The following is a 25,057-nucleotide window of genomic DNA, read 5'->3' as shown; positions in this document are numbered from 1 at the left end:
TCTGCGTGTGTGTGTTTGTGTGTGTGCAGGGAGGGCTCTGCGTGTGTGTGTTTGTGTGTGTGCAGGGAGGGCTCTGCGTGTGTGTGTTTGTGTGTGTGCAGGGAGGGCTCTGCGTGTGTGTGTTTGTGTGTGTGCAGGGAGGGCTCTGCGTGTGTGTGTTTGTGTGTGTGTGCAGGGAGGGCTCTGCGTGTGTGTGTTTGTGTGTGTGTGCAGGGAGGGCTCTGCGTGTGTGTGTTTGTGTGTGTGTGCAGGGAGGGCTCTGCGTGTGTGTGTTTGTGTGTGTGTGCAGGGAGGGCTCTGCGTGTGTGTGTGTGTTTGTGTGTGCAGGGAGGGCTCTGCGTGTGTGTGTTTGTGTGTGTGCAGGGAGGGCTCTGCGTGTGTGTGTTTGTGTGTGCAGGGAGGGCTCTGCGTGTGTGTGTTTGTGTGTGCAGGGAGGGCTCTGCGCGGCACTTTCCGTTCGGTTTTGTGAGGAACCGGCGGGCACACCGTGCTGGCAGGCTGTGTGCACTGGAGTGTGCGCCTGGGGAGCAGAGCTTGGCCTCCCAGAGGCTGCTGTAATGTCACCCTGTCCTTTCTGTGCCCTTTTTCTCCAGGAGCTGTGACACACCATGGCACAAGGACTTGCCTCCCCGGGGATGTTCTCTGATGATGATGTTGCAGCCTCCCCTGTTTTTGAATCCACAGCGACAGGGTTTGGGGCTGATGTGTGCAGGGACCTGCTGTCTGAGTTCTCTGCCATCTCTCCAAATCTGGAGGGCTCCCAGCAGGTGAGGTTGGAGTTCTGTCACAAACAGGGTAATACTTTGAGTGGTTGCCACTGTCTCTCTGCACAAAGGTGTTGTGAGGCAGGGCTAACAGAGACTCTTCATCTGAGGCTGTAACAAAATGTTGAGAAGTTCCAGTTATGAGCAGACTGCAGTCAAGGGAACAGTCAGTAAGTGCCCTTTAACACAATGCCTTTTAATGTGGCACTTGGACTTGTGTCAGGTGTTCAGGTTGTTGGTCTGTTTCACTAGTAAGAAAAGAAATGCTGGTGTGGCTGGAGATACCTAGGAAAGCTTCAGGTATTGCCAGGGTTTTTAGGATGAGAAGAATGTTCATTAGTTACTGAGCACTAGTTGGGGTAGCCACACGTGTTTCACATTATGGTTCCTGCTGGTGCTCTGACAAATGGTTGTGTACTGCCTCTCTGGCTGCCATATTTAACCTGTCCTGATTTTGCAGGCTGTGTCTGAAGACAATAATGGAAAATTAAAAGTGTATCTGAGAGTTCGACCTCTGAAATCTACAGAAGTGGAAAAAGGGGAAGACCAGGTGAGCCACTGACTGAAGCAGTCTCTGAGCTGGGTGCCTTTGTGCTGTCACCCTTTGCTGTCCCTGTGATGGTCTCTTGACAGTGTTGTGATGATGGGGTTTTTATGTGCTCTTTAGGGCTGTGTCTGCATTGAGAATTCAGAGACCCTGCTTCTGAAAGCCCCTAAGGATTCCTTCACCATGCGGAGCACAGAGCGTGGAGTGGGACAAGCAGCACACAGGTTCTTTTTCACTCAGGTAGGTAACTGGGACGAACAATCCATCTGGAAGCTTTCTGAGCTTAAACCAACCTTGCAGTTTGAAAAGCTGCCCTACTGACACACTGATTACAAGGCACTGCCCAAACTATAGCCTTGTCAAATTCTCTCTGAGTTTGCTTCTGCTGCCTTTTCCCTAGTTTTTATATCTTAAGCTGATCCTGGCAACTTTTTTGGCAGCAAATGCCAAACTTGTTCATGAGGCTATAAGCACAGTAAAGGCTGTAGATAAGCAACTGAACAGATAGGAAAAATCTACATGAGGCCATTTTTCATGTGTTTTGTTTGCAGATCTTTGGACCAGAAGTGGGGCAGAAACTGTTCTTCGACGAGACAATGAAGCAGGTGGTGAAGGATGTACTGAATGGGCAGAACTGGCTGGTCTACACCTATGGCATCACCAACTCAGGGAAGACTCACACCATTCAGGGTAAGGAAAAGTGCTACGTGTCCGTAGCCTGTTGAAGGAGTTGTCTGCTTCTACATGGGAATCCTCAGCTTGCTGCTGCTGTTCTTGCTTTAGGCAGCAACAAAGACGGGGGGATTCTGCCTCGCTCCTTAGCAGTCATCTTCAACAGCGTGGGGGACCGGCTGTACCAGGCCATGGACCTGAAGCCTTCCCTCTCCAGTGAGGTGATCTGGCTGGACAGCAGGCAGGTGCGACAGGAGGAGACCAAGAAGCAGACCATGCTGAGGGGTGGTCTGTGGGAGGTAAGCATGTGCTTTCCAGGAGGTTCCATGGTCACAGAGAAAGGATGGTATTGTACTAGGTACATGCCCATGTTGTTTGTTTCCTTCCAGGATGAGCTATTAGTGCCACTGAAGAGGAGTCATAGTGCTGAATCCCAGCTCCAGGCCACCACCAGTGGCAGTTTTGACAGTGGAGTTGCTGGGCTCTCCTCATCTAGCCAACTCACCAACCATTCTGACATCAGCCAGACAGAAGGTATGTCTGGAGTCCCATTGTGTACTACCTGCTTCTTGTTTTTGGAGGATGGGGAAAGAAAGGGTGATGGCTGCTTGGATGTTGTGGGTCAGGGAGCAAAGGTGCTGTAATCTCACAGGTTTTTCCCTTTGAAAGTTAAGGATGTTTGGGCTGGAGAACTTGGTACCTGTGTCTTGCCAACATATCAAGAACTGAGCACTGCACAACAACCAAGCCTTGTGAAATGAAAACTGCAGGGATATGGTTACTAAGCACCTGAGTGCCATGCAATGAGCATGGTTGGAAAGCAGGGTGCTAATGTGCTGTGTTGCACTGAGCACTTGTGTCCAGACTTTGAAACCTGGGAGCAATTAGCCAGTCAGGTATCCAGAAGCTCAGAGTGATTAAGGTAATAAGGACCTTAATCACTTATACTGGGAAAAGTTCCTGCCTGAAATAGCCTATTCTTCTGGAGATGAGATCAAGTGTATCAAGTCCCTGTAGAGAAAGGAGGATTCTGTTAAAGGAAACTTTAGCCTGTCCCAGTGGGGACAGGCATTAGCGCAGGTACAAATGGGAGGAGGCATTTAGAATAAATAGGATAGTGCTTTTGCTGAAGAGAGATAATCCCACTGGGGAGCTAAACCATTCACGTTGGACCTGTGAAAAGCTGCAATCCTGATCTTTATTTATTATTATTCCCCTTTTCCCTAGAACTGGGCCCTCGCTGGGCTGACTTGGATCGCATTTCACTCACCGAGGCAGAGGACATGCAGTTTTCCATCTGGGTCTCCTTCTTTGAGATTTACAATGAGTTCATCTATGACTTGCTAGAACCAGCTCAGGCTGGGCAGAGCCGCAAGCGGCAGACGCTGCGGCTCTGTGAGGACCAGACTGGCAACCCCTATGTGAAAGGTAGATTAACCTGGAAGACATGGCCTGCTAAGGAGACTTGTTGACTGGGTGGGTGGCTTAGCAGTGATGTGTTGGGAAGCACCATGTCTCCCCTGGCCTCTCAGAGGTCTCAGATCTCTGGATTACAGGCGTGTTAAGTTTGTTAATGCCAAATAAATGCAATGGTGAAGTTGGGGCTGTGATTCTTCCAGTGTCCTAACTGCCTTACCCAATGTGTGCCTGCTTTTCCAGATCTGAACTGGATCAATGTCCAGGATGCGGATGAGGCCTGGAAGCTGCTGAAACTGGGTCGGAAAAACCAGAGTTTTGCCAGCACCCACATGAACCAGAACTCCAGTCGCAGGTCTGAAGGGGAAGGCTTTTTTTTTAAGGCAGACACACAATTTAGAGGGGCTTTTAAAAGTTGTTTCCCTTTTAAAATATCTGCGTATTTCTTTGCAGTCACAGTGTCTTCTCCATTCGGATTCTGCACCTACAAAGAGGTGCCAGTGAAGTTGTTCCAAAAATCAGCGAGTAAGTTTCATGTTTTCTAGTGTTTGGAGGTTTTCTCTGTGGACTCAACTTTGTCTCTTTCATTGTGGATCTGGGATCTGGGAAGTACCCAGAGGAAGGTCTTATTGAAAGTATTTGGAAGGAGTAAATGTTTCCCCTCTTAAGCCTTGGAACTGACTGGGGAGTTTGTGAGGAGTACTGCAAAGTTCACCTTGAGGTAGTTCTCTGGCTTTTTGAATGAGAGTAAGTGTGAGTAACCCTGTCTGTGCAGTAGGGCTGATCTGAGTCCTGTTGCTGCCTGTTCCTGGGATGTAGTTATCTGGAAATGGCTTGGGAAGTGGCTGTCCTGAGGACTGGTAAAGAATCTTTGAACTTGACACCACTAAGCTGGTGTTGGTGTTAGCTCGGTAGCCCCTATGCTTGGGGTAGGCCTTTCTGTCCAGCAGGAGCCCATACACCCCAGAGGAGCTTTCTGTGCCCTTATGGGGATGCAGGGGAGGTGAGCAGGGTGTCTGAACTGTAGAACCTGGCAAGAACAGGACAAACCTAGCGGGTTGTGTCGATGTCACCTGTGTTTCCTTCAGGCTGTCCCTGTGTGACCTTGCGGGGTCAGAGCGCTGCAAGGACCAGAAGAGCGGGGACCGAATGAAGGAAGCCAACAACATCAACACCTCCCTGCACACCCTGGGCCGCTGCATTGCTGCCCTGCGCCAGAACCAGCAGACCAAGTCAGTGTCCAGAACTGCACAGGGAGCACGTGGGCAGGCTGTCCTGCTTTCCCCTTGGGCTCACTCTTGCCTCTCCCCACAGATTGAAGCAGACTGTGGTTCCCTTCCGGGACAGCAAGTTAACCCGCGTTTTCCAGGGTTTCTTCACTGGACGTGGGCGCTCTTGCATGATTGTCAACATCAACCAGTGTGCATCTACATATGATGAAACTCTGCATGTAGCCAAGTTCTCAGCCATTGCCAGCCAAGTAAGTGGCACACACCAGGATCATGCCATGCATCCTGCTTCTGTGGGAATGGGCCCCTTTCCATCCCAAGGCAGGGGAATGCTTGTGTGTCTTCTCTATGTTTTTCCAGTGGATTATTATCCTTACAGTATTTCCAGATTCTGCTAAACTGAGAGGGTTGACAGAAGTGCCATGTTTAAAGACTACCCAACTTCTGGGCTTTATGGACTAGTAATGATGGTCTTTTCCCCTTCAGCTTGTTCAGGCACCTCCCACAAAGCTGGCACTTCCAACCATACACTCCATCATCAAAGAGCACAACAGGCGAACCAGTCAGGGTCTAGAGGCAGCAGCAAAGGAAGAAGTAGAATCAGAAGACAGTGAGGATGAAGCAGATGTCTCCATGTATGAGAAGGAGGTGGGTTGTGATTTGTTTTATAGCCTTTATGGATGGAGGGCTGAGAACAGAACTCTTAGCTTTGGCTTGGAAGGTGTGGCTGGAGTTTGGCTCTACCAAGAAGTGACAGAGAACCTCAGAATGATATGGGACCCAGGAAATTTGGAATCTGTGAGGAAAACATTCCACAGTTGGTCTAAATCTGAAGCACACACTTAATGTGGATACACTTTGTCATCTGTGGAATAGGGACAGTAAGAGCTTTGGTGCAGGCCTATAACCTCTACTCTAGAAGGGAAATCCACCTGGACAGCAGTGTTGTTTAAGCCATCTCATGGAAGGGGAACTCTTAAGTAAAACTGGCAACCCCTTTCTCAGCAACTAAAAGAATCTTATACCTAGATCACCCCAGCCTACAGGTAGGAGATCCTCTAGTTTATCCCAGGTCTCAGTCCTGCTGTGTAGTGTGGGCAGTGACAATTGTGTCCTTGCAGGATTTGCTGCGTGTCGTGGAAGCTGCTCGAGAGCTGCTGGTGCAAGAGCGGCAGGAGAAACTGCAGCTAGAAGTGCGCCTCCGTGAGGAGATCTGCAATGAGATGCTGAAGCACATGCAACAGAAGGAGCAGTGGTGCAGGTACAGCTTGTTCTGACCTCCCTCCCTTGGATAGGTGTAAACTACCAAGAACTGCCAGACCTTGATGTGTAGTTGTTGGCTCTCTTTGTAGCCAACATGCGGATGCTCAGAAGGAGATGCTGGAAGAACTGTATGAGGATAAACTCAATAACCTGAAGGAGTTACTGACTGACTATTACCAGGAGGAGATCCAGGTTTGTTCAGGGCAATTAAATGACATCAGGAAAGTGTCAATGGCCTGGGAGGGTACCTGAGTCCAGGAAGGTGACTTATGCAAAATTAAAGGGAAGATTTTGCTTTTTCTGGTATTTTTTTGTGATATTGTGTTCAGCTTGATAGCTTGATCCACAATTCTAGCTTCCTGTCTACTGCTTTATGTAGTTCACGAGGCTTTCTAATGTTCAGTCCTTAATCTGCAAGCTAATGTGCAACTGTTCTGACTCCTCTCTTTGTTCAGCACTATCCTCTCCCTCCCTCCTTTTGCTGGTGGCTTGCTTTGCACTCTTCAGATTAACACAAGTTCTGTGGATTTCTCTTATTACTCTTAGTTGTGATGATGGGTCTTGGTCTGTCTGTATTTCTCATGCTATGGCATTTGAGTGGCTTCTGGGACTTGTGGCAGACCTCTCTGAAGATGCAAACTCAACAAATCCCTTGTCTTTTAGAGGCTGTAAAAAACGTGTTTTATCCCAGGAAATGGGTTCACTGTTTTCACTTCAAGAAATTAAAGGCTGGCCCCAAAGTGTGAAGTATGGAGTCTCCCACAAGAAAGGCATTGATGGTTTAAAAATAAAGCTGTGTTAAGAAAATCTTGTTGATTATTTGATCAAACTTGCTTCCTAAGGAGCGTGATGAGAAGATTGAGAAGCTCCAAGTTGCTCTGCAGGAGGCAAACCAAAAGTTGGAGAGCCTGAATACTAAGGAGAAGGACTCTGGGCAAGGCTTGCGTCGATCAAAGCGAGTGGCTACCTCATGTGCTCTGCAGCAGGAGCTGGCAGATACTAAAGCCAAGCTGGAGCAGTGTCAAATGGAGTTAAATTCTGCAACAGCAGGTAAGGCAGTGATGCTGCCCTGGCTCTGAATTATGCCTAAGCAATCCTTGCAGAGGGTTAGAGATACTCTCTTCAGTTGGGTACAATGGATTCAGACATTCTCTGAGTTGTAGATGGTGGGAATCATGTGCTGGATGGACAGGGTTTCACTTAATTTTCACATGAAAATGGACTTCAGGGCAGGATCATCACCGTGTTCAAATTCTAAAGTCCCTTTGTGTAACTGAAAGGGAGAAGCTTTGTGCACATCTGCACAAACTCAAAGCTTTTCTCAGCTGTTTGTGACAAGCTTCTCTCAAGGGAAGTCCTTGAGGAAAGCTGCAAGATGATGAACCTGTTGTTGCTCACTATTTCTTGTCTGTTCCCAGAGATGCGCAAGTACCAGAAATTACTGGAGCCGCCTCCCTCTGCCAGACCCATCACTGCGGATGTGGACAGGAAGCTGGAGGATGGACAGAAGGTAACTCCATCTCAGTGTCACAGAAAGGAACACTTGCAAGGCACAGAAGTTGCCAGTTTGAACAGCATTTGGAGCTGCTGTCTCTGGGTTTTTAAACAAATAGTTCCAGTTGAAATCAGTCTGTTGAAAACAGAGGTGTGGGAGGTGTTGGTATCAGTGACCCCAGAGCACCTCATGCAAAGGGGATCCTCCCTCAGTGCTGCATGTCTGCACTGCCCTGGAGGGGCTTTGTTTGCAGAGCAATGTCAGGGCAAGCTGCTGCATTAAATGTCTCTCTCCTGTAGAATGTCAGATTGCTGCGTTCAGAGTTACAAAAGCTTGGGGAGTCTCTTCAGTCCGCAGAGAGGGCGTGTTGCCACAGCACAAGTGCAGGGAGACTTCGAGAAGCCCTCTCCACATGCGATGACATTCTGGCTAGACAGGTAACGTGTCTGTTGTGGGTTGCACGGGGGGATTTAGGGCATGCACTTGGCCATAATCAGCAGAATAACCTAGGTTCTTGCAGCTGCAAATAACTTATTCTCTAGACACATGCTGTGTTACATTAAGGGAGCTATACATTGCTAATTTTTTCAATGGCTGAGTCAGGCTGCCTATTTAACTCCTTGAAGGAGGCTCAAATTGTTCCTGCTCAGTTAATGGACAGTCTGCACTTAAAGTAGGATAATTCAGAGTTCTCATTTTCTTACCCACTTCACTCTTATCACAGTTTCTATGGCAGCAAGTTTGTAGCAGGATGCGTCCAGCTTTTTCCTAGTCTTACTGTTCCTACTTTGTTATTGAACTGGTGACAGTAGAAGCTTTTATGCCTGGCTATGTTTAGCACACTGGTTAGTGGATTTTGGCAAAAGCAGTTTATCCTTTTTAGTTCATAGTAACTTGTCAATCTCTAAAAATCCACTGCCTTCCCCTTCCCTTTCTCAGGACCAAACACTGGCAGAACTGCAGAACAACATGATGCTGGTGAAACTAGACCTGCGGAAGAAAGCAGCTTGCATTGCTGAACAGTACCACACTGTGCAGAAGCTCCAGGCTCCCCCAGCATCTACCTTAAAGAAACGGTTCTGTGCCAACAGGGAAAACCTACAACCTAATCAGCCTCCTGGTAAAAAGCCTTTCCTACACAACCTCCTGTCACGTTCAGCTCCCCGTCCTGTGGCTGGCAGAGGGTGGAATCTTCGTTCAGCTGCTCTATGACTTTTCACAAAGAGATCCCTGCCCCGCTATTACTGGAACAGGTGGCAAATCCAATATAATAGTATCTGTTATTCTTTGTGCGCTTGTTTATTGTTACTGTAGCTGCTTGAGAGCTTATGTAAACATTTTTGGATATGTTATGTTTAAACTTTTAATTGATACCAAAGTGGACAAAGTGACCTTTAAACACTACAACAAGGAAAGTCTTTGAATATAAAATAATGCAGATGAATCAAAAGAACAACTTTGAAGTGAGTTCTCATCTTCAAATATGCTGGCACATAATTAAAAAATAAGTTCACAAGATCCTCCTTGAAAGATATTTTCCCTTCCTTGAATTATAATCCTTTATTAAAGTACACACGTTCTAGTTCAGGGCTGTTCTCTCGGATCTTGGCTTGCAATTCTGGCTCCAAGCGTGTTACAGACATAGAACTAAGCAAAAGAAACAGTAAAATGGTTATATATAACAAGCACTTGAATGTACAATAAGATGGATGGTGCATCTGGTTAAACTACCTGGTTTGTGAAAAGAGTTTTCAGCTCTTTTTTTAAACTTCTTAGGAATAAATCACAGACCAGGGGCAAATGAATCCCTGCTTAAAAGGCAATCAGGCTATGGAGTCAAGAAATGGCTGTGACTAAGGGAAGGAATAAGGGTAGGAATCTACTTAGTTGCTTGAGGTTGTTTCTGGCAATAGAAACTTACCTTCCTAAAGGTGTTTTTATTAAATGTAACATATTTGCCTATTTAACTTACTTATTTTATTCAGTTGAATAAAAAGTTTACTTTTAGAAGTCATTTCACAGTAAAGTGAAATAAGCTGCAAGGTCATTTAAACAGCTGCAGTTTCTTAAAACAGTTTAAGGTCTAATCTTCCTATGAAACAGGAGAGTCCTGGTTAAAATCCAGTGCTGTACCACACTTGCTGAGCTTGTTTCTCAAGTCCTGTCCAAGTGGCCTCATAATGCTTTTATAACCATAATTCTCTCTTCTATGCCAGGGAAGGGAAAAGGCAGGGAAACAGTGTCAGACTGCTTTGTTGTACTCAAACAATGGGATTGGATGAGAATAAGGCTTTGTTTTCTGGAAGTCAAAAGCTACTTTAATTGCTCAATATTTTAACAGATTCAGCTCTAGCTTGTATTGTTTAAGCTACATTTGGCAGCTGGTTCAGATACCACTTATATTAGGAGAGGGACAGCTTAGTTGAATTTAAGACCCTCTTCAGACTGCAAACTGAGCTAACTTCAGTTGTAGATAACCTACCCAGGCTATAATGAATGTTGTTTCTAAGGCAATTTTCAGTACTGAGCTATTTGTGTATCAGTGAAAAATTATTTCTGGAAAAAACCCATAAAATTACAAATTAGCATCTATAGTCAAGTGCTGTTCTGTATAACCAGAGGAGTTTCCAGCTGAAAATAAAATGGGCTTTAACTGTATTTCATGAAGCCATAACCTTCCTGGACATGAATATATTGGTTGGACCATGCTAGCCTTTTTTTAAATGAATCATTCCAGTGATTCTTAACTCCATATTATCAAGCTCACACTTTTTAGCCTGAAACAGCATGGTAAAACTACTCACCCAAACCTCTTGTTCACTGTTCCTATGTTTGCATCTTAAGCTGCTAGGAATTTGTAAACAAATGAGCCTAATTCAACTATTATATATTACTGATGAGTTACATTGTGAATATTCTCATGTTTATCAGACTTGTTATATAGTAACTAAGACTGTATCCTCTAGGAGGCAATGACCACTTGTTTCTTTCTGCAGTACCTTGCATGCATCTGGGAGTGTAATATTAAAGTAAGAAAAATGTAACCGGAGTACATACCTTTTTTGAGGAAACAGTGCACAACACAGGGGTGTTGCAAATATAAGACTAGAGGAGACAAAAACAGGTTTTACAGTCTTTAAGGTGCTAAAACAGAACTCAAAACCTTTAGGCACAGTCTAATAGGCAGAAAGCTTTTTTGTGTGTGTATGTACAGTGAGGTAAAGTTCCATGAAGTGCTATGTAACCTTTATTTCTCACTGCATTACCTTCTGAAATATTTACCTACTATGTAGTACTAAATGCATCAATATCACATTTACAAATGTGCATAAAATTACCATTTGATGTCTGTTGAGTGTTTTTCATTGGTGTGCATGACAACATAAAATGCTAGACAGCAGCAAATTAAACTCCATTAACCAAATGTCTGAGGAATTAATCAACCTGCAGGATTAATTTATTACTGTTTGTGGAGGTAGCAGCCAAAGCACATTTTCTAATCAAGATGCTTCATGCCTTTTGTTGCCACTCCCTTTCTCCTGCCCTCTGCTTTTCTTGGCAGCTTCTTCATTACTAATGGCTTTTTAAAAATGTTATCAGTTATAGATATGGAGTGAAGTAACTGCTGTAGCCTCTAGCTCAGATTTTTTCTTTAAACAAAATACAAATATTGCTACTTCCTCTAAAAAACCTACAAGTACCTCTTAAAACAGCAGCCAGAACCCAAAGAAACCACTTACCAGAATCCAACTAACCCAACTTGAATGGGGGCACTCATCCAAGGAAATCTCTGTTTGAAAAAAAAAAAGCACACAGTGAGTACACTATATTTTCTCCCCCCCTTCCCAATTTTCTGGAATTCTTGTAAGAGACAGATTGTACCTAAAAGATTCTTGGATGTGATGAAGGCAAAAATTACCAGCATACCTTAAAGCTAAACTCCAGCTTGAGACCTTAATCCCATTGGAAAGTAGTAAGAAAATTCCCAGTGATACCAACATACACTTACCCTGAGTGTCTCCTAGAAACTCCCCTAGGTGTCTGTTTTAATCACAACCCCATCCTGAGTAGGTGGGCCTTCCTTTGAGTCACACAAGCTCACAATCCCTACCATCACACCCAAAGTTTGGAGCAGTGCTGCAGGTACAAGGTGCTGCCACACCTCCAAAGGACACAGGGAATTCTGCTCTGGCTTCCCTGAGAAGAGCTGGGTTTGGTTTCAGCTCCCACCTCTTCAGTGGCATCAAATGTTTTACCTTACAACTGGAGATTTACTTGGAGAGCAAAAGCAACTACAGCCACCAACCATAAAGGCTGTGTCAAGGAAAAATGCAAGTCTGCTTCTCTTGGCCCTTTCTCTCTCATCTTATGATTTGCTTTGATGTGTAGGAACTTGCCCTTGTAGCACAGTCTGGTACACTCCAGTTGTGCCAGAGTTCAACTTGTGTTGAAGGAAGAAAGGGTAGAAAAATTGGGGAAACAAGGCTGTGAAGGCAACACATTAACCTATGGTTGCATTTTCACCACATTCCTCATTCTTATAACTTTAGCAGAACTCAGACATATGCCAAGAAATGTGACAGTTTTCTTAAATTATTTAGGAATCCACTTGCTCCATGTTAGGATTTTAGTTTAGATTAATTACTAAGGAAATAAAATCAGTCCTGTTAAAAGGTCTCTGCTGCAATGGGCTGGTGCTACAAAACAATCAGGGTCTCCAGTAAGAAGGACACACACAACTGCTATGGTAAGAGGAAGGTGATTTTAAAACAGCTGAATTAAAAACAACATGTTACAGTGGATGATAATTTCAACAAAGATGACCTTTTTTTTTTTTTTTCTGCAAGAAGCATTTCTCAATATACAGGAGTTAGAGGAGAAACAAGAAAAAAAAAAAAGGGCACTATTTGAGAGAAGAAGGAGAAAAAAATTTAGAAAAGATCAACAGGACAAGGCTTGGTGCTAAGAGAGGTCACAGCAGTGCAAGAGGCACAGAAAACAAGCCTGTGTGGATTAAACTTTCTCCAGAGCCTGAGGGAGAAGAAATGATGGAGAAGATTGCTTCTTTTTTTCATTTTTCTTTTCTTTTTTTTTTTTCTCTCTGGAGTCAAATCTGTAATCCAGAAATGAGTGCAGAAGAACTGTGCAACTCAGCCATAACCTGCAACAACAGATAACAAACGGAAAAAGACAGGAATAGCAAGAAGGACAAGGAGTGAATCCAGCAGTGCTCCCTGTTCTGATTCCACTAAACACACCTTCGTTTGACTCAGCTGACATTAATCCACTCAAAATGCTTTACATTTAATACACTGGGAGAGTTCACAACAAGAGACTGAGACTGGAAGGGGTGTAGGACTGTGGTGTTGGTAAATTTTGTACACGTTTAAGAACACAAGTCAAACTGCTGCCAATGACATCAGTCCTTGAGGAGAATCAAAGGAGAGGGATGCTACACATGGCAGCGTGAGTGTGGGGCCTGAGATACACAACAGAAATGCCCCAAATATTATTTTAGAACTGCAAAGATTGTTAGAGGGCCTCAAGCTGCACCAGGAGAGGTTTAGACTGGATATTAGGAAGAACTTTTTAACTGAAAAGGTTGTCAGACATTGGAACAGGCTGCCCAGGGAGCTGGTTGAGTCACCATCCCCGGATGTGTTTAAAAGTTGTCTAGATGTGGTGTTTAGGAATATGGCTGGGCTTGGGAGAGTAGGATAAATGGTTGGATTTGATGGTCTTAAAGGTCTTTTCCAACCTAAGTGATTATATGATTCAAGGGTGTCATGAGAGTAATAGGTGTTTTCATGCCTTTATCAGAGTTGGTCATTGATCTGAGAGAGGTGTCTGTTTGTACAGACAATATAAACAACATCTGTTTCATGTAATGGAACATTTTTTTGCCAAGGCACTTGATCTGAGTTACAGCCTTTATCTTTTAGGAGTGTTACCAGGCTGCACTAATCAAGAAAGATGTGAGGTAGAACTCTAACCCAGGGAGGTCAATATTAAGAATTAGAGTTGCCCAGGGAACAATATAAAACAATAAAGCAAAACATCCTAACAAAGAGATAAAATGGAGAAGCATGAGACAGCAGAGGAATTTACTGTGATACAGAACTACCATTTGACTGGAAAAAAACAGGTCCCAATGAATTAGGATTTCATTTCCAGATGTCTTTATGGCATCTTTAGTGGTCTAGTGCACACAGAGAAAATGGAGACATGATAATTAAGCAAACAAAAGCCATAAGGAGAATCAGCTTTTTTATAACTGCTTCCTTTCACTGTTGGATCTCAAAATCTGTCAGCTCTCCCAGGCTAGCTGTGCCTTTTTAAAAAACAACAAAAGAATAAGTAAAATGACAGTTACATCAGGAATGCATGGAGAACTGTGAGGCATAAGACTGTTCTAGCTTTGTAACAATTTGGGACACATTTTAGAGGCAGACTAAGAGACCCCAAGAAACATGTTTTAAGGATGTATGAGGAAATTTCTGGAATCAGCTTGAAAGTTAACACAGTTTGCAGAACAGCAGAGAAACAGCAGCTGAAGCTGGAAGAGCACAAATATAAAATTGGAACTTCAGTGACAATTGGAATTTTCAGAAGTTTCTATGGAAAAAAAAACCAATTTCTTTCCTTAAGAGAAAGGTTACCCATAACTGAAGTAAATCTGTAACTGCTGTGCCTCAGAGCAAGATTGTTTATGGATCCTCCTGCTGCAGTAGATACAATAACTTGGTTCTGCACACAGCTAGGCAAGAGTTTGGCAGTAAAGACAATGAAGACAAACATTATACAGCCTAATCAAGAACTATTGCTCTGCATAATCACAAAAAAGGCAGCCAAAGCCACTGCTGAAACCTACAGCAAAAGTACAGAAATAAAAAAAATATTTTTTCAAGTCAAGAAGGGATTAGATTCTTTTTGAAGTGGTATGTGCCTGTATTCATATTCTAAAAGCACTCTTGAGTCATTTTCTAGCAATAACTTTTGGGAATATTGCTAATTCATACTAATGTTACCACCAAAATGTCCTTGTGCAGAACAGTGTCAGAATAGAGGGGCTGAGCAGTGCTATCTAACCTGTATCTTATTTAAAATATCAGATGAGAACCTGCTATCACTGAGACTAGCAATCCAGAAGCATTTCTTTCTCTCCCACTTACTGCAGAGCATTATTCTGTTTCCTTTATTACTTCACTACCATCTGACTATCTTCTGGCCTTGTGTGTTGCTCAATAGGCTTTGGCAAGCATACAAGAATTATTTTCAGGAGTGATGGTGTAGAAAGCAAAGGCTAAAGAACATGAGTTAGTAAAGCATTGTGTGGATGGTGTTGGAGGACTGCAAATGGGATGGTGCTTCCGAAACCTCAAGAGAACATGCAGAAGCTGCTTGTTAAAAATGCAGCTCATTCCTTAATGGTTTTAATACTAATGTCTACGACGTGTTACCACTGACTACCTGCAGAGCAGGGTTTCACCTGAACTCACAGTCTTTGAGGCTGAGGGGGAGCAACAGGTGAGCATAAACGGTCATGATGTACCAAAGACAACTGAGCAGTCACTGAAGAAATCGCTCATTTTTGCTGATCTGAAAAAATTCACAACACTCTTATATTGATTATACCACACAGAACCAGCAGATAATTGTCTCCAAACCCTAAAAATTGCTGCAACTTCTTCACAAATGTCATGTATTTGCCAGTTGAGCTGATATCAGATATATGAGATGTATTTCTGACATTTCTGCCATGTCAAATACATATAAAATAATCTTTGCCCATAATTGATGAGGTGTTTTTTTTTTTTTAAAAAACCCAAAACAAATAAACAAAGTGAGTGTTCTGGGTAACAGATTCTCAAGAACAGTACCACAAGCTACTCTGCAAACAGGGCACAGGTCAAAAGAAGTCAGCAATTAAGAATTAGCCAGATCAGTACAGGGCTCTTTATATTGCAGAGAAACAGCAGGTTTTGATGCACTGCAGCCTCAGTTCTTTCAGGAGATAAAAGCAGCAAACACTGACTTCCACTCTAAAACTCAAGCACCACATTTCCTGTTTTTACAGCAATAATGGTTTCTGTTAACAAGGGGAGGGGGAAAGCAAAGCCCTTCATGAAAAAACAAGTTATTAAAATTTGAAGACACTTGGGACCTCTTCCCAATGTCTCATTTATCTATACAGAAACACTGGGTAATCTAACTCTACACAAGAGCTGGTGAAGGTAGAACTCCCTTTACTGGCAAAGAACTATATTTCCTCATCTGAATATTATTTATCTTGTGTTAGACAACCCTCTAATTAATTCAATTATTGCTATTTACCCTCTCATGCACACACAGTGCATAATGTTGATTTAGTTGATATATTTACTAAAACAAGGTGTTTGACTTTTCACTAGATTAGCCTAAACAGAATATAGGAAATATGCAATGTTTTTTATGAAGCATTCCCATTCCATGCCTACCCTGCATTTGATCATCCAGTAAATTTTAAAGGGTCATTTTCAAAAGAGATTTCTATCAGCATTATAATTTCCAAAGTCAAATTGCTACTACAGCAGCTAAGCAAAGCCTCCTTTTTGATACCCTCAGAAAAAAACATTATAACATTTAAAAATATTATTCTAATAAACTGTATTCCTAGTTTTGGTACAAGGAAGGTTTATAGACTAGGAGGAACCTCACATTTAAAGAACAACTATAAAAATAACAGAAAAAGCTCATATTTTCTCAATATTATTTTAAAATGTGATGCAAAGAACTTAGCTATCTCTAAGAAAAACATAAAGAAAGTGGCAGCTGTAAAGCAAACTCTGCAGTAATGTCCTCCCAGAGTGGAGGCACATTTGGGAGGCAAATATCAAGACTCAGCAAGTATTTAAAATTCATGAATATATTAACTTATGAGAGGAAATATTAACTTATGAGAGGAAGTATGTACATATTTCAGACTAACCTTTAAAAAGGCTCTCTTTTCCAGTGTATTCATTATGAAGGGAGGAATTGCTGCAAATGAGAAGGGAAACAATAAAGCATTAACCTTGAAGAAAGAGGCACTTGGTTCTCATTTTCTGTTAAGATGAACTACTACCATAATACAATATTCACAGCCTTTTGTCATTAATTGAGCTCTCATTTCACATTGCCAATTCAAAACACTGGATTGGTAATTACAAAGGTAAATTCTCCAAATAAGCAAAATTCCTGACGTAACATGTAACTAAACCTGAGCTCAGTAACTTTGCACTGCTCAAAGCACCTACTCTTCACTAAACTAATTCCACTCAAGCAGAATTTGGTTCCTTTGTTATCTGTATCTTTCCTGCAAAAGTGTCCCAGAAGCTTTCCTGCTGCACTCCAGTGTAGCAGACTGTGGCTGTTTTCATAGTAAGAAACATCCATTTCTTTGTGGAACTTCTTGGCAGAAACATACAAACTGCCTGTGTAACTGTGAGATAATCTGGCCCCTGAGAAACATCACTTACATGGAACTTAAGCTCTTTCTTACATTAGGAACTGATCATAGAATCATAGAGTGGTTAAGCTTGGAAGAGACCTTAAAGATCATCAAGGTCCAACCTCCCTGCCATGAGCAGAGACACCTCCCACCAGACCAGGCTGCACAAGCCTCATCCAATCTGACCTTGAACACTTCCAGGGAAGGGGCTTCCCCAGCCTCCCTGGGCAGCCTGTTCCAGTGCCTTACTACTCTCATGGTGAAGAATTTCTTCTTGATATCTAACCTAAATCTTCCCTCTTTCAGTTTAAAACCATTACTCCTTGTTCTGTTGCTGTCCTCTCTGGTGCAAAGCCCCTCCCCAGATTTCTTGTAGCCCCTTCAGGTACTAGAAGGTGCCATGAGGTCTCCCTTCTCTTCTCCAGGCTGAACAGCCCCAACTCCCTCAGCCTGTCCTCATAGCCGAGCTGCTCCAGCCCTCAGATCATCTTTGTGGCCTCCTCTGGAGCTCCTCCAACAGTTCCATGTCTTCCCTGTGTTGAGGGCTCCAGATAATGATAACCATGAGCTGCACATGACTTCAGTTATTCTTACCCATGCCAGGAGAAGCCATAAGAATCCTGGATATAACCACCTGGGTAATTGCCTGCTCAGCTGCTTTTGTTGATTCACCCAGTCTGTTTCCGTTCTCATCCGTGACAGGGATTCCAAACTTCAGTTCTCTGTTGGATAAGGGGTAAAAACAGAACAGTGACTGACATGCATTTGTCCACCTTTTTCGTCACTTTACCTCTCTCCCCTTGAAACTGTTAACTGAAAGAATTAATGTTTTTATTTTATTTTTGAGGTAACCTGTTTGTAGCACTTTGGCAAACAAACTTTAAAAGGCAGTAAAAAATTTGGGGAAAAATACTCAGAAAAGTAACCAACTGAATATTTGTAACAGCAATCTGCTGCTTGAGCCTGGTCTAATGCCTTCCAAGGGGGAAGAAAAGAGAGCTGTTATTTCTGTAGTCCACAGAAAGGAAAGGTTCCTTCAAAAAGTAAATGAGAGAAGTGGAATTTTCTGGGCTGCTCTGGAAGCAGCCTGTCCTTTCCCACAGGCCAAGCAGGGAATATAGGAAAATTAGTTTCACTGAACTAAAACATAAGTCTTTGTGAAAACTCCCCTCTGGCATTCCAGTCTGAGTTTTCATTTTAACCACTTAGACCATATTTGAAAGCATACAAGGATGCACTAAGAAAATGTATTTCTGGGAGTGTGCTGTTCCAGTGCAGGATGGACTCACATGCTGGGGGGAACATCCAGACAGAAGGGAAGGCATACTGAGGACTGCCCATCTTTTGTAAGAGACAAAATGCTGCTATGGATTGAACCTTGTTATGAATGTGAAGTTTAAATGTTCAATTTATTGCCCAAAACCTTGTGTTTATAAGAGGAAATTTTTTTTCCCACTTCTTATTCTTAGTCCTAGTCAAATCCAAATACATGTGAAATTTTGTTTCTGAGAAAGTGCATGTTTTTGTAATCTCAGATGATCTCAGAAGTCAGAGTCTGACTTCTATGACTGACTTCTGCATCAGAAGTCAGAGTCTGACTTCTATGACTGACTGACGTGGGATTTGAAGTCCCGTTTTTGAAATTACTGGTTTTTTCCAAAGTGGAATTTTATATTTAAAGGGTCCATGTGATCAAGTCTTGAAGGACTGGTACTTGGTTCCTGCAACCTAAGACTGAAGAATTCCATGGATATTTATCTTAAGAGAATGAGGATGTTCCATTTTATACCTGTCACAATCAATCAATCCAAACAAGACCATGCATGAGGTTTTTGCAAAGTTCTGAACTGAGCTAAAGATATTTTATGTGCTTTATTTAGTAACTTGCTGTTTTAAGAACTCAATAACATCCCCTCTTCTAGAACGAGTGATCTTTGTTCTTTTTCTACCTTTGTCTCATTAGTGGAATATTAATGCAGTTGGCAGCAGCGACAGCAGCAAAAGGAACAAACCGTCCTATAAGAGGTGAGACATGCTGTAAAAAACAGAAGAAAAAAGAAAATTAATTACATAATAATTTTCTTTCCCAAGGTCATGTTAAAATTATCAAAATGCTTCACGTGCTAAGTAAAGTCCAGACTTGTTTCCTTTAAATTCAAATTCAGTGCAAACTCACTAGCGGGGCAGAAGTAAAACAACAAACAAGACCTAAGCCATAAATACCTCCTCAGAGTGAGCAGGAGACTGACAAAAACAATCTTAACTTGGTAGTATCACTGCAGAGAAGTGCCAGCCCCTGAGCTCTACAGCAGCACTAAACAGTCCTTAACTTCCCTGTCCCTGCTGGCAAGGTCACAGACAGCAACAGTCACACCAGCAACAGCCACACCAGCTGCTTTATATCTAAGGGCCCTGACTATTCATCCAGTCAATGGCTTATATAATCTGAATTATTCTGCTTAGAATTGTCTCCCAAATAACCTGTCAGTGCTGTACCACTTCCAGTACATTAGAGCAGAAGCAAAGGGGTACAAAATAGATTTTTGCTGTGGGTTTGTTTTTTTTTTGGTAAAGGACCTTTTTTCCTATGCTATTTGATACTTTGACATGTAAAAGAACACACTGCATAAAAGGCACCTTATTAGATACAGTTTGTATTAAGAAAGCAGAAGGCTGTTTGATTAGGAGGTCAGATTGGTTGAAATATATATAAAACTTTCTAGGTGGGGCAAAAATAAGGTTGGGATCTTAAGGGAGCTGCCAAAGGCCATTACAACTCCATACTGGGAACTGCGCAAAACAGGACACAGACACACAGGAGGAGAATTGAGCCATTAGCATCTCACAGAACACCAGAGGCTATTTCAGAATGGAGAAAATAGCAGCAATACCTTTGCTAGTGCATTAAGTCCTAAAGCTGTTGCAACAGCACCTGTGGTAGCAGAAACATAAGCTGTTCCCAGCTGGCTAAAACAAAAAATAAAAGCATTTGAACATGCACAACAACTATGTTTATGTCACTTTTATAAATAATTACATTTTACACATGTAGTTATGCCTCCCCAAAAGTTAAGAAGCAGACCTTTCTGTGTTTTTTGTGACACTGCAGTAAGATGTGGATGGAAGATTCAAATGAGACACTAAATTAAACACTTTTCTTTCCCTAGCAGTAAAATTCACACTCAAGCAACATTTTAACATTGAATCAGGTTCTGCTGGCTCTGGATTGCTATCTGTCCAGCATTTTCTCACGTGTGTGAATGAGCACTTTGGAGGATTTAGTTCCGTATTTAATTTCCTAATTGCTTAAACTAATAAAATCAGTTTGGATTTCTAAGGTCATGTCTACAGTAATAACTAAAATCAACTGTGCTGAAACCCCTACATGCAGACCAGCTATGCTACAAGCACCCAGATCCAACCCAACCTGCCCTAAAATATTCTTTACATACTTCCCAGCTAGGAGGTGTCTGTATGTCCTTGAATCCACTGCTTTCTCCTGGACATCTCTAAGCAAGTCAGCCTCAAAACCAGCAAGTCAAGCACTGCTATTCCAGTCTCCTGTTCATGATTTCTAGCTTTCTGCATCTATTTAGTCTCTCTCTTTGCCTTCAAGTAGAAACAAGTAGTGGGCAGACCAGTTCCTTGGAGGGTCCTCTCTGGGTAAATAAGCACACAGGGTGGTGTGTGCTGCACTACAGGGCACTGAGAAGATGACACCTGAAGGTCCACACAAAATACCAACTTAAAAATACTCTGGTATAACACTGAACTGATGGGGACTTTCAAATGGTTACTGAGCAATGCAACACAGACTCCTATAAAATCCTATGCTTCTTAGTGCTCATGATCAAGGTGCTTAGGTTTGTCTTTCATGGCTAAAATGGAGTTCTTGCCTCCATCATTCTCAGACTTCTCATCTGTGCATATCAAATTCATCATAAGCATATACGAAAAAACTTATCCTTTTGTCACCTAAAACTTTGAAGCCCAACCATGTTCCAATACTTCAGAGAGCAATTTATAAACATATCAAAATTATCTGGTTCAGTGCCTGACCTGACAGTAATTGGGGCATCACCACTCCTGTTTGTGTAATTCACTATAGCATTGAAGGACTGGTTAATCCACTGCCAGAAAACTACTGCTGGTGTTGTTCTTGAAAAGAGAAACAATTGTTATTAAAAATACAGTTTGATTAAACAGCACAGAAAAATGACAGCAAATCTAGAAAAGCAACTGCAAGCAGCTATTATGCAGAGGTTCTTGTTTTACTGAAGGAAACAATACAGTCAGTGAGAGACTGTCTTAATAGTGAAAGTACAAGCTACTTCTAAGAATAGAATTTAAAAGCATTGTAATTAAATAGCAAGGTTCACCTGAGACATAACTTTGCTGTAATAACAAAAGCATTATAGCAAACCCCTTAATAAAAACACACAGAGAAACATGAAGCTCTCTAATTTATAGAATACTCTTCTGGGGTTATTGTTCCTTTCCAGTCTGCTAGTTCCCTGAGGAAGGTCCATAGTGACTGAGAGGTGGATTTTAGGAAACAGGATTTACCTTCTCAGTCTTCAAAAGCTAATATGAGGCCACTGTTTTAATAAATCCCTGTGACATTGAACCAGATAAAGCCAGCTAAAAAGACAACTCAAAAATAAAAAATGATTGTAATGAAAATATCTTCACGTTTAAGAAGTACAGGCACAGCACAGAAATTAATCTGGTTCAGAACAGAAGGAACCAGATGACCAGTCATTTAAAAAAAAACACAAAACAAGCTCCAAATATTCTGTACAAGGCAGAGTCCCCTTTTAACAAGTTAAACTGCAGATATAATAATTTTACAAATGGTTATGCTGATAAGGAACAAAAGTGACAATTTGTTTCACAATGTACAGGGTGGTTTGTGGAGGGATTAATGCTTTTGCTCTCAAAACAGTAGCATGTTTAAACAAGGGGACTAACATATGAAAAGAAACCCACTAAGGACCTCTGGATCAGGAAATGCCAGATCCCCAAAAACCTGGAGGCTAGGAGGGTACACTAGGGGAAAAGTGTTTCTCTGTGTACTCAGATCATAAACTCTGCCTCCAGTGGAGAAATCACTGAAGATTCTGCTCCATCAAAATTTGTCAGGCCACCAAAAATAACAGTTGCTACTGAAAACTATTTCCTGACCATTAAAATAATTTTTCATAGGACTTCAAAGCCTACACTTAATTTGATTATTTATTAACACGGCAGGAATGGTAACAGAAAGGTGGTTCTCACTGGAGGAATGATATGGTAGTTAAGATTACTACAGAAAAAGCACCAGTACAAATTATTCTGTAAGAGGAGGGAAAGCAAAGAAGAGCTGCTGGAGCAGAAGGTGTGTGTCTATCATAAGGCTTTGGTTCTGAAAAGGGAAGATATGCTATTTGCTTAAACTGCAAAAAAAAGGAAAGACTCAGGAGATATAAAAATGTACTCTTATTCCCTCGGGTTTCCAGTATCCGAATGAGATGCCAAAAGAACAGTGATGAACTACCTGGATCTTTTCTGTCATTATTGCTGTTCTTTCTTCTTGTGCAAATGCAGCTGCTTCCTTGCTACTGCTCTTGGACTTGCCATGAAGTTCAGGCCTGACTCACACTGTCCTGCTACAAGCCCAGGAACCCTCATGGACAGAACAGGGAATTTATCTCCTTCAGTGATGTGCAGTAAGATCGATGCTACACTGCATCACCCAAGGCCTTCCACAAAATCCTCTTAGTACTATTGAGGGTTTGGGCCAAAGAAACCAGCATCTTCCAGGCTAATAAATCAGCTAGTTTTGACTCTAAGTGACTAATGCAAAGAAAAGGTTTATTGCTGCTGTAAGTATTACAGATAGTAACAGAACATGCATAAAAGAGTAACTAGTTAAGAGGAAACAGTGCTTGTGACTGGGCAGCTGTGCTGATGGTTTTATTCACATTCTTGACTGTTTTTTAAACACAGAGGTATATATGCACCATTCAAAATGGCTGTGCCTTTCTGGAGAGTGAGCCAAGCATTTGTAAAACCTCAGCATCAAAGATGTTCCTCTGAACTTCCCACCAGGTCTTGCTAACAAAACACTGTGTCAGAGAAATATTTCTGACTTGGAGTCTATTAACAGATTATACTGGCTTCTGCTGTGGACTTCCCTGTACTGGTCATTTAAGAAGTACTGAGGAAATGGAAGGATCAGACAGGAGCTGGAGAAACTCGATGACTAATGGACCAAAGCAGACTGAGTACTCACTTGGCAGAGAGAGCATCCTACATGCCAGATCTCTTAAGGTTAGAAATTCCCAGGGATCTCTCCTCCTCTTTGTCCTCCACACAACTCTCCTACAAGGATGGGGTTTTGGAACATTCAACTTTCCTAGTCTGAGGAAAAGTGGGATGGTGAAGGAGAGGAGCTAAGGGCTTATCTCACAACTACTTCTAGAGGAAATCATTAGTAAGTGTGACAGAACGCAGAGAGAGAAGATAAAAAGAAGCAAAATGTTACATTTTGAAATATTGATTATAAATATTATAAAATGGGACTCAAATAACATTGATTTTCACTCTTCTAATTAGTAGGCAAAAGTTTTGTGTGTCATATTGCCACCACTTACCTATAAAAGGTCATCATACACCCTGTGATAGTCATGTTCATGGGTACCTGAGCTGACATTCGGCCAATCAAGACCATCTTTTCACCAGTGTCTGGGTGAAAGGCTGAATCATAGATGTATTTTGCTCTCCACAAGTCATCTTCTGTCAAACCAGGTGCCACAACACCTTGCCTTGGGACAAGTTGAAAAAGAAAACAAGACAACAGAAAGCACAAGGGTTACAAAGTGCTGCAACTTCCAGTGACAAATGTGGCATTGGAGAATTTTAGGATGTTCATGTCAGGTTAATCCAGCTTCATCATCAGCTTGTAGGTCTTCAGCTTTTAAATGGACTGGTGAAATAAAAACAACAAAAATTCCAGTGGTGGTTCTGTTGGCTGAGCTGGAATCTCCAGCACCAAATTTCTATTTACTCAAACCTGTACCAGATCTAAGAGCTAAAACAGAGATAAAATATCTGGAGTCATTAGTGTGAAACTTTGAAAATTTTACTTGGCAAGAATTTAAGAAACTTCTTGCTTCAAACAATATAACATGTAAGAGGAAGTTTTGAATTGTGTTGTCATATTAACTGTTTTCAGAATTGGACACTTCTGTATTTCAGAATACTTAACAGGGATTCTCAGGTGACATAATTTCTCCATTCATTAGCACATTTGTTTTAAAAAAAAAGTGTTTCAAGTTCTGAAATATGAAAAAGAATGGTGCAATGAATACAGTGTTTTCAATATTTCCTTTAAAATATATAACCAAGTACTTATCACTGACGTTGACTTTTTGTGCCAGCTGTAAATGCCATACCTATAATCCTGCACAATTTTTCTTGCATTTTCCAGTTGGGCATCAGATAACAAAATATTCCGAGGGTCTGTTACAGTAAAGAAGTGACTGGCTCGTCCAACAAAAGTGCTTTGGTCCCAGCGCGGCTCCTTGATGTTAATATTTAATGGTATATCTGCTGACATCTTCAAAAACTCTGTGAAGAAAACATGAATATTTGCAATTCAGATTTCTACCTGTTTCATAGTGTATCTCTAACCTGGAAGATGAACAGTGGTTATGCTTAGAGTAACAAAAACAGAACATACACCAAACTACCTGCAGAACTGAGGTAGAAAGGTACAAGTGTATATCCAGAAAGCAGATGATGTCAGGGACCATAATGGGATTTAATGAGGTTGGTACTGATAGAAGTAAAAAAGCAAGAATTTAGTTAAATGTCTACAGAAATGTTTCTGTCTGTTTGCACACCTTTGTAAGAGCACAACTATCTGATTATGAGGTACAGAGACATCATATACACATACAAGTATCTGAGGATGAGGCAGATGAAAAAGAAGTATTAAAAATTATTAATAGCTGTACTAAATAGCAATATACTTAATCAGAAGTGTGCTTTATTTCAGTGATGAACTAGAATTTATTGAAAATATTGTCTTGAAGAGAATGAGAGATGAAATATTTCAAGAGATGGCTAAAGAGCTGCTACAAAGTGCAGTGACAGAAGGAATATTTAATAAAATCCAGTTCTCTGGCACAGCAAAAGAAAACAAAAATTAGGAACACA

General features: G+C 41.8%; 2 protein-coding genes across 2 annotated transcripts; one reads left to right on the top strand and one right to left on the bottom strand.

Annotated features, from left to right (window-relative positions):
- The first annotated feature begins 592 nt into the window (after window positions 1–592).
- Window positions 593–8,975, top strand: KIF20A (kinesin family member 20A). The gene is made up of 18 exons (XM_010001977.1): window positions 593–767; window positions 1,225–1,314; window positions 1,432–1,551; window positions 1,863–2,001; window positions 2,095–2,282; window positions 2,373–2,517; window positions 3,211–3,411; window positions 3,643–3,754; window positions 3,853–3,924; window positions 4,488–4,631; window positions 4,714–4,879; window positions 5,115–5,276; window positions 5,750–5,889; window positions 5,981–6,083; window positions 6,734–6,941; window positions 7,310–7,401; window positions 7,686–7,823; window positions 8,326–8,975. Exons 1-18 carry the CDS (start codon window positions 609–611, stop codon window positions 8,596–8,598), a joined length of 2,652 nt encoding a protein of 883 aa, XP_010000279.1. The 5' UTR covers window positions 593–608; the 3' UTR covers window positions 8,599–8,975.
- Window positions 8,736–24,461, bottom strand: SFXN1 (sideroflexin 1). The gene is made up of 10 exons (XM_010001978.1): window positions 24,292–24,461; window positions 23,491–23,661; window positions 20,915–21,013; window positions 19,747–19,822; window positions 18,805–18,890; window positions 17,450–17,577; window positions 16,355–16,404; window positions 11,127–11,176; window positions 10,444–10,491; window positions 8,736–9,033 (listed from the first exon to the last, which is right to left on the bottom strand). Exons 1-10 carry the CDS (start codon window positions 24,453–24,455, stop codon window positions 8,937–8,939), a joined length of 969 nt encoding a protein of 322 aa, XP_010000280.1. The 5' UTR covers window positions 24,456–24,461; the 3' UTR covers window positions 8,736–8,936.
- Window positions 24,462–25,057: the final 596 nt, after the last annotated feature.

This window comes from Chaetura pelagica, unplaced genomic scaffold (assembly GCF_000747805.2).
Source record: "Chaetura pelagica isolate M959 unplaced genomic scaffold, ChaPel_1.0 scaffold356, whole genome shotgun sequence".
Taxonomy (NCBI): Eukaryota; Metazoa; Chordata; class Aves; order Apodiformes; family Apodidae; genus Chaetura; species Chaetura pelagica.
This window is presented reverse-complemented; position numbering and strand designations above follow the sequence as displayed.

Coding starts and splice junctions, on each gene's coding strand:
- KIF20A (XM_010001977.1), top strand. CDS start 609: ATGGCACAAGGACTTGCCTCCCCGGGGATGTTCTCTGATGATGATGTT. Junction 2,283..2,372: donor TGAGGGGTGGTCTGTGGGAG/GTAAGCATGTGC, acceptor GTTTCCTTCCAG/GATGAGCTATTAGTGCCACT. Junction 5,890..5,980: donor CAGAAGGAGCAGTGGTGCAG/GTACAGCTTGTT, acceptor CTCTCTTTGTAG/CCAACATGCGGATGCTCAGA.
- SFXN1 (XM_010001978.1), bottom strand. CDS start 24,455: ATGTCAGCAGATATACCATTAAATATTAACATCAAGGAGCCGCGCTGG. Junction 19,823..20,914: donor GATGCCCCAATTACTGTCAG/GTCAGGCACTGA, acceptor TTTTTGTTTTAG/CCAGCTGGGAACAGCTTATG. Junction 11,177..16,354: donor AAAAGAGAGCCTTTTTAAAG/GTTAGTCTGAAA, acceptor TTTTTCAAACAG/AGATTTCCTTGGATGAGTGC.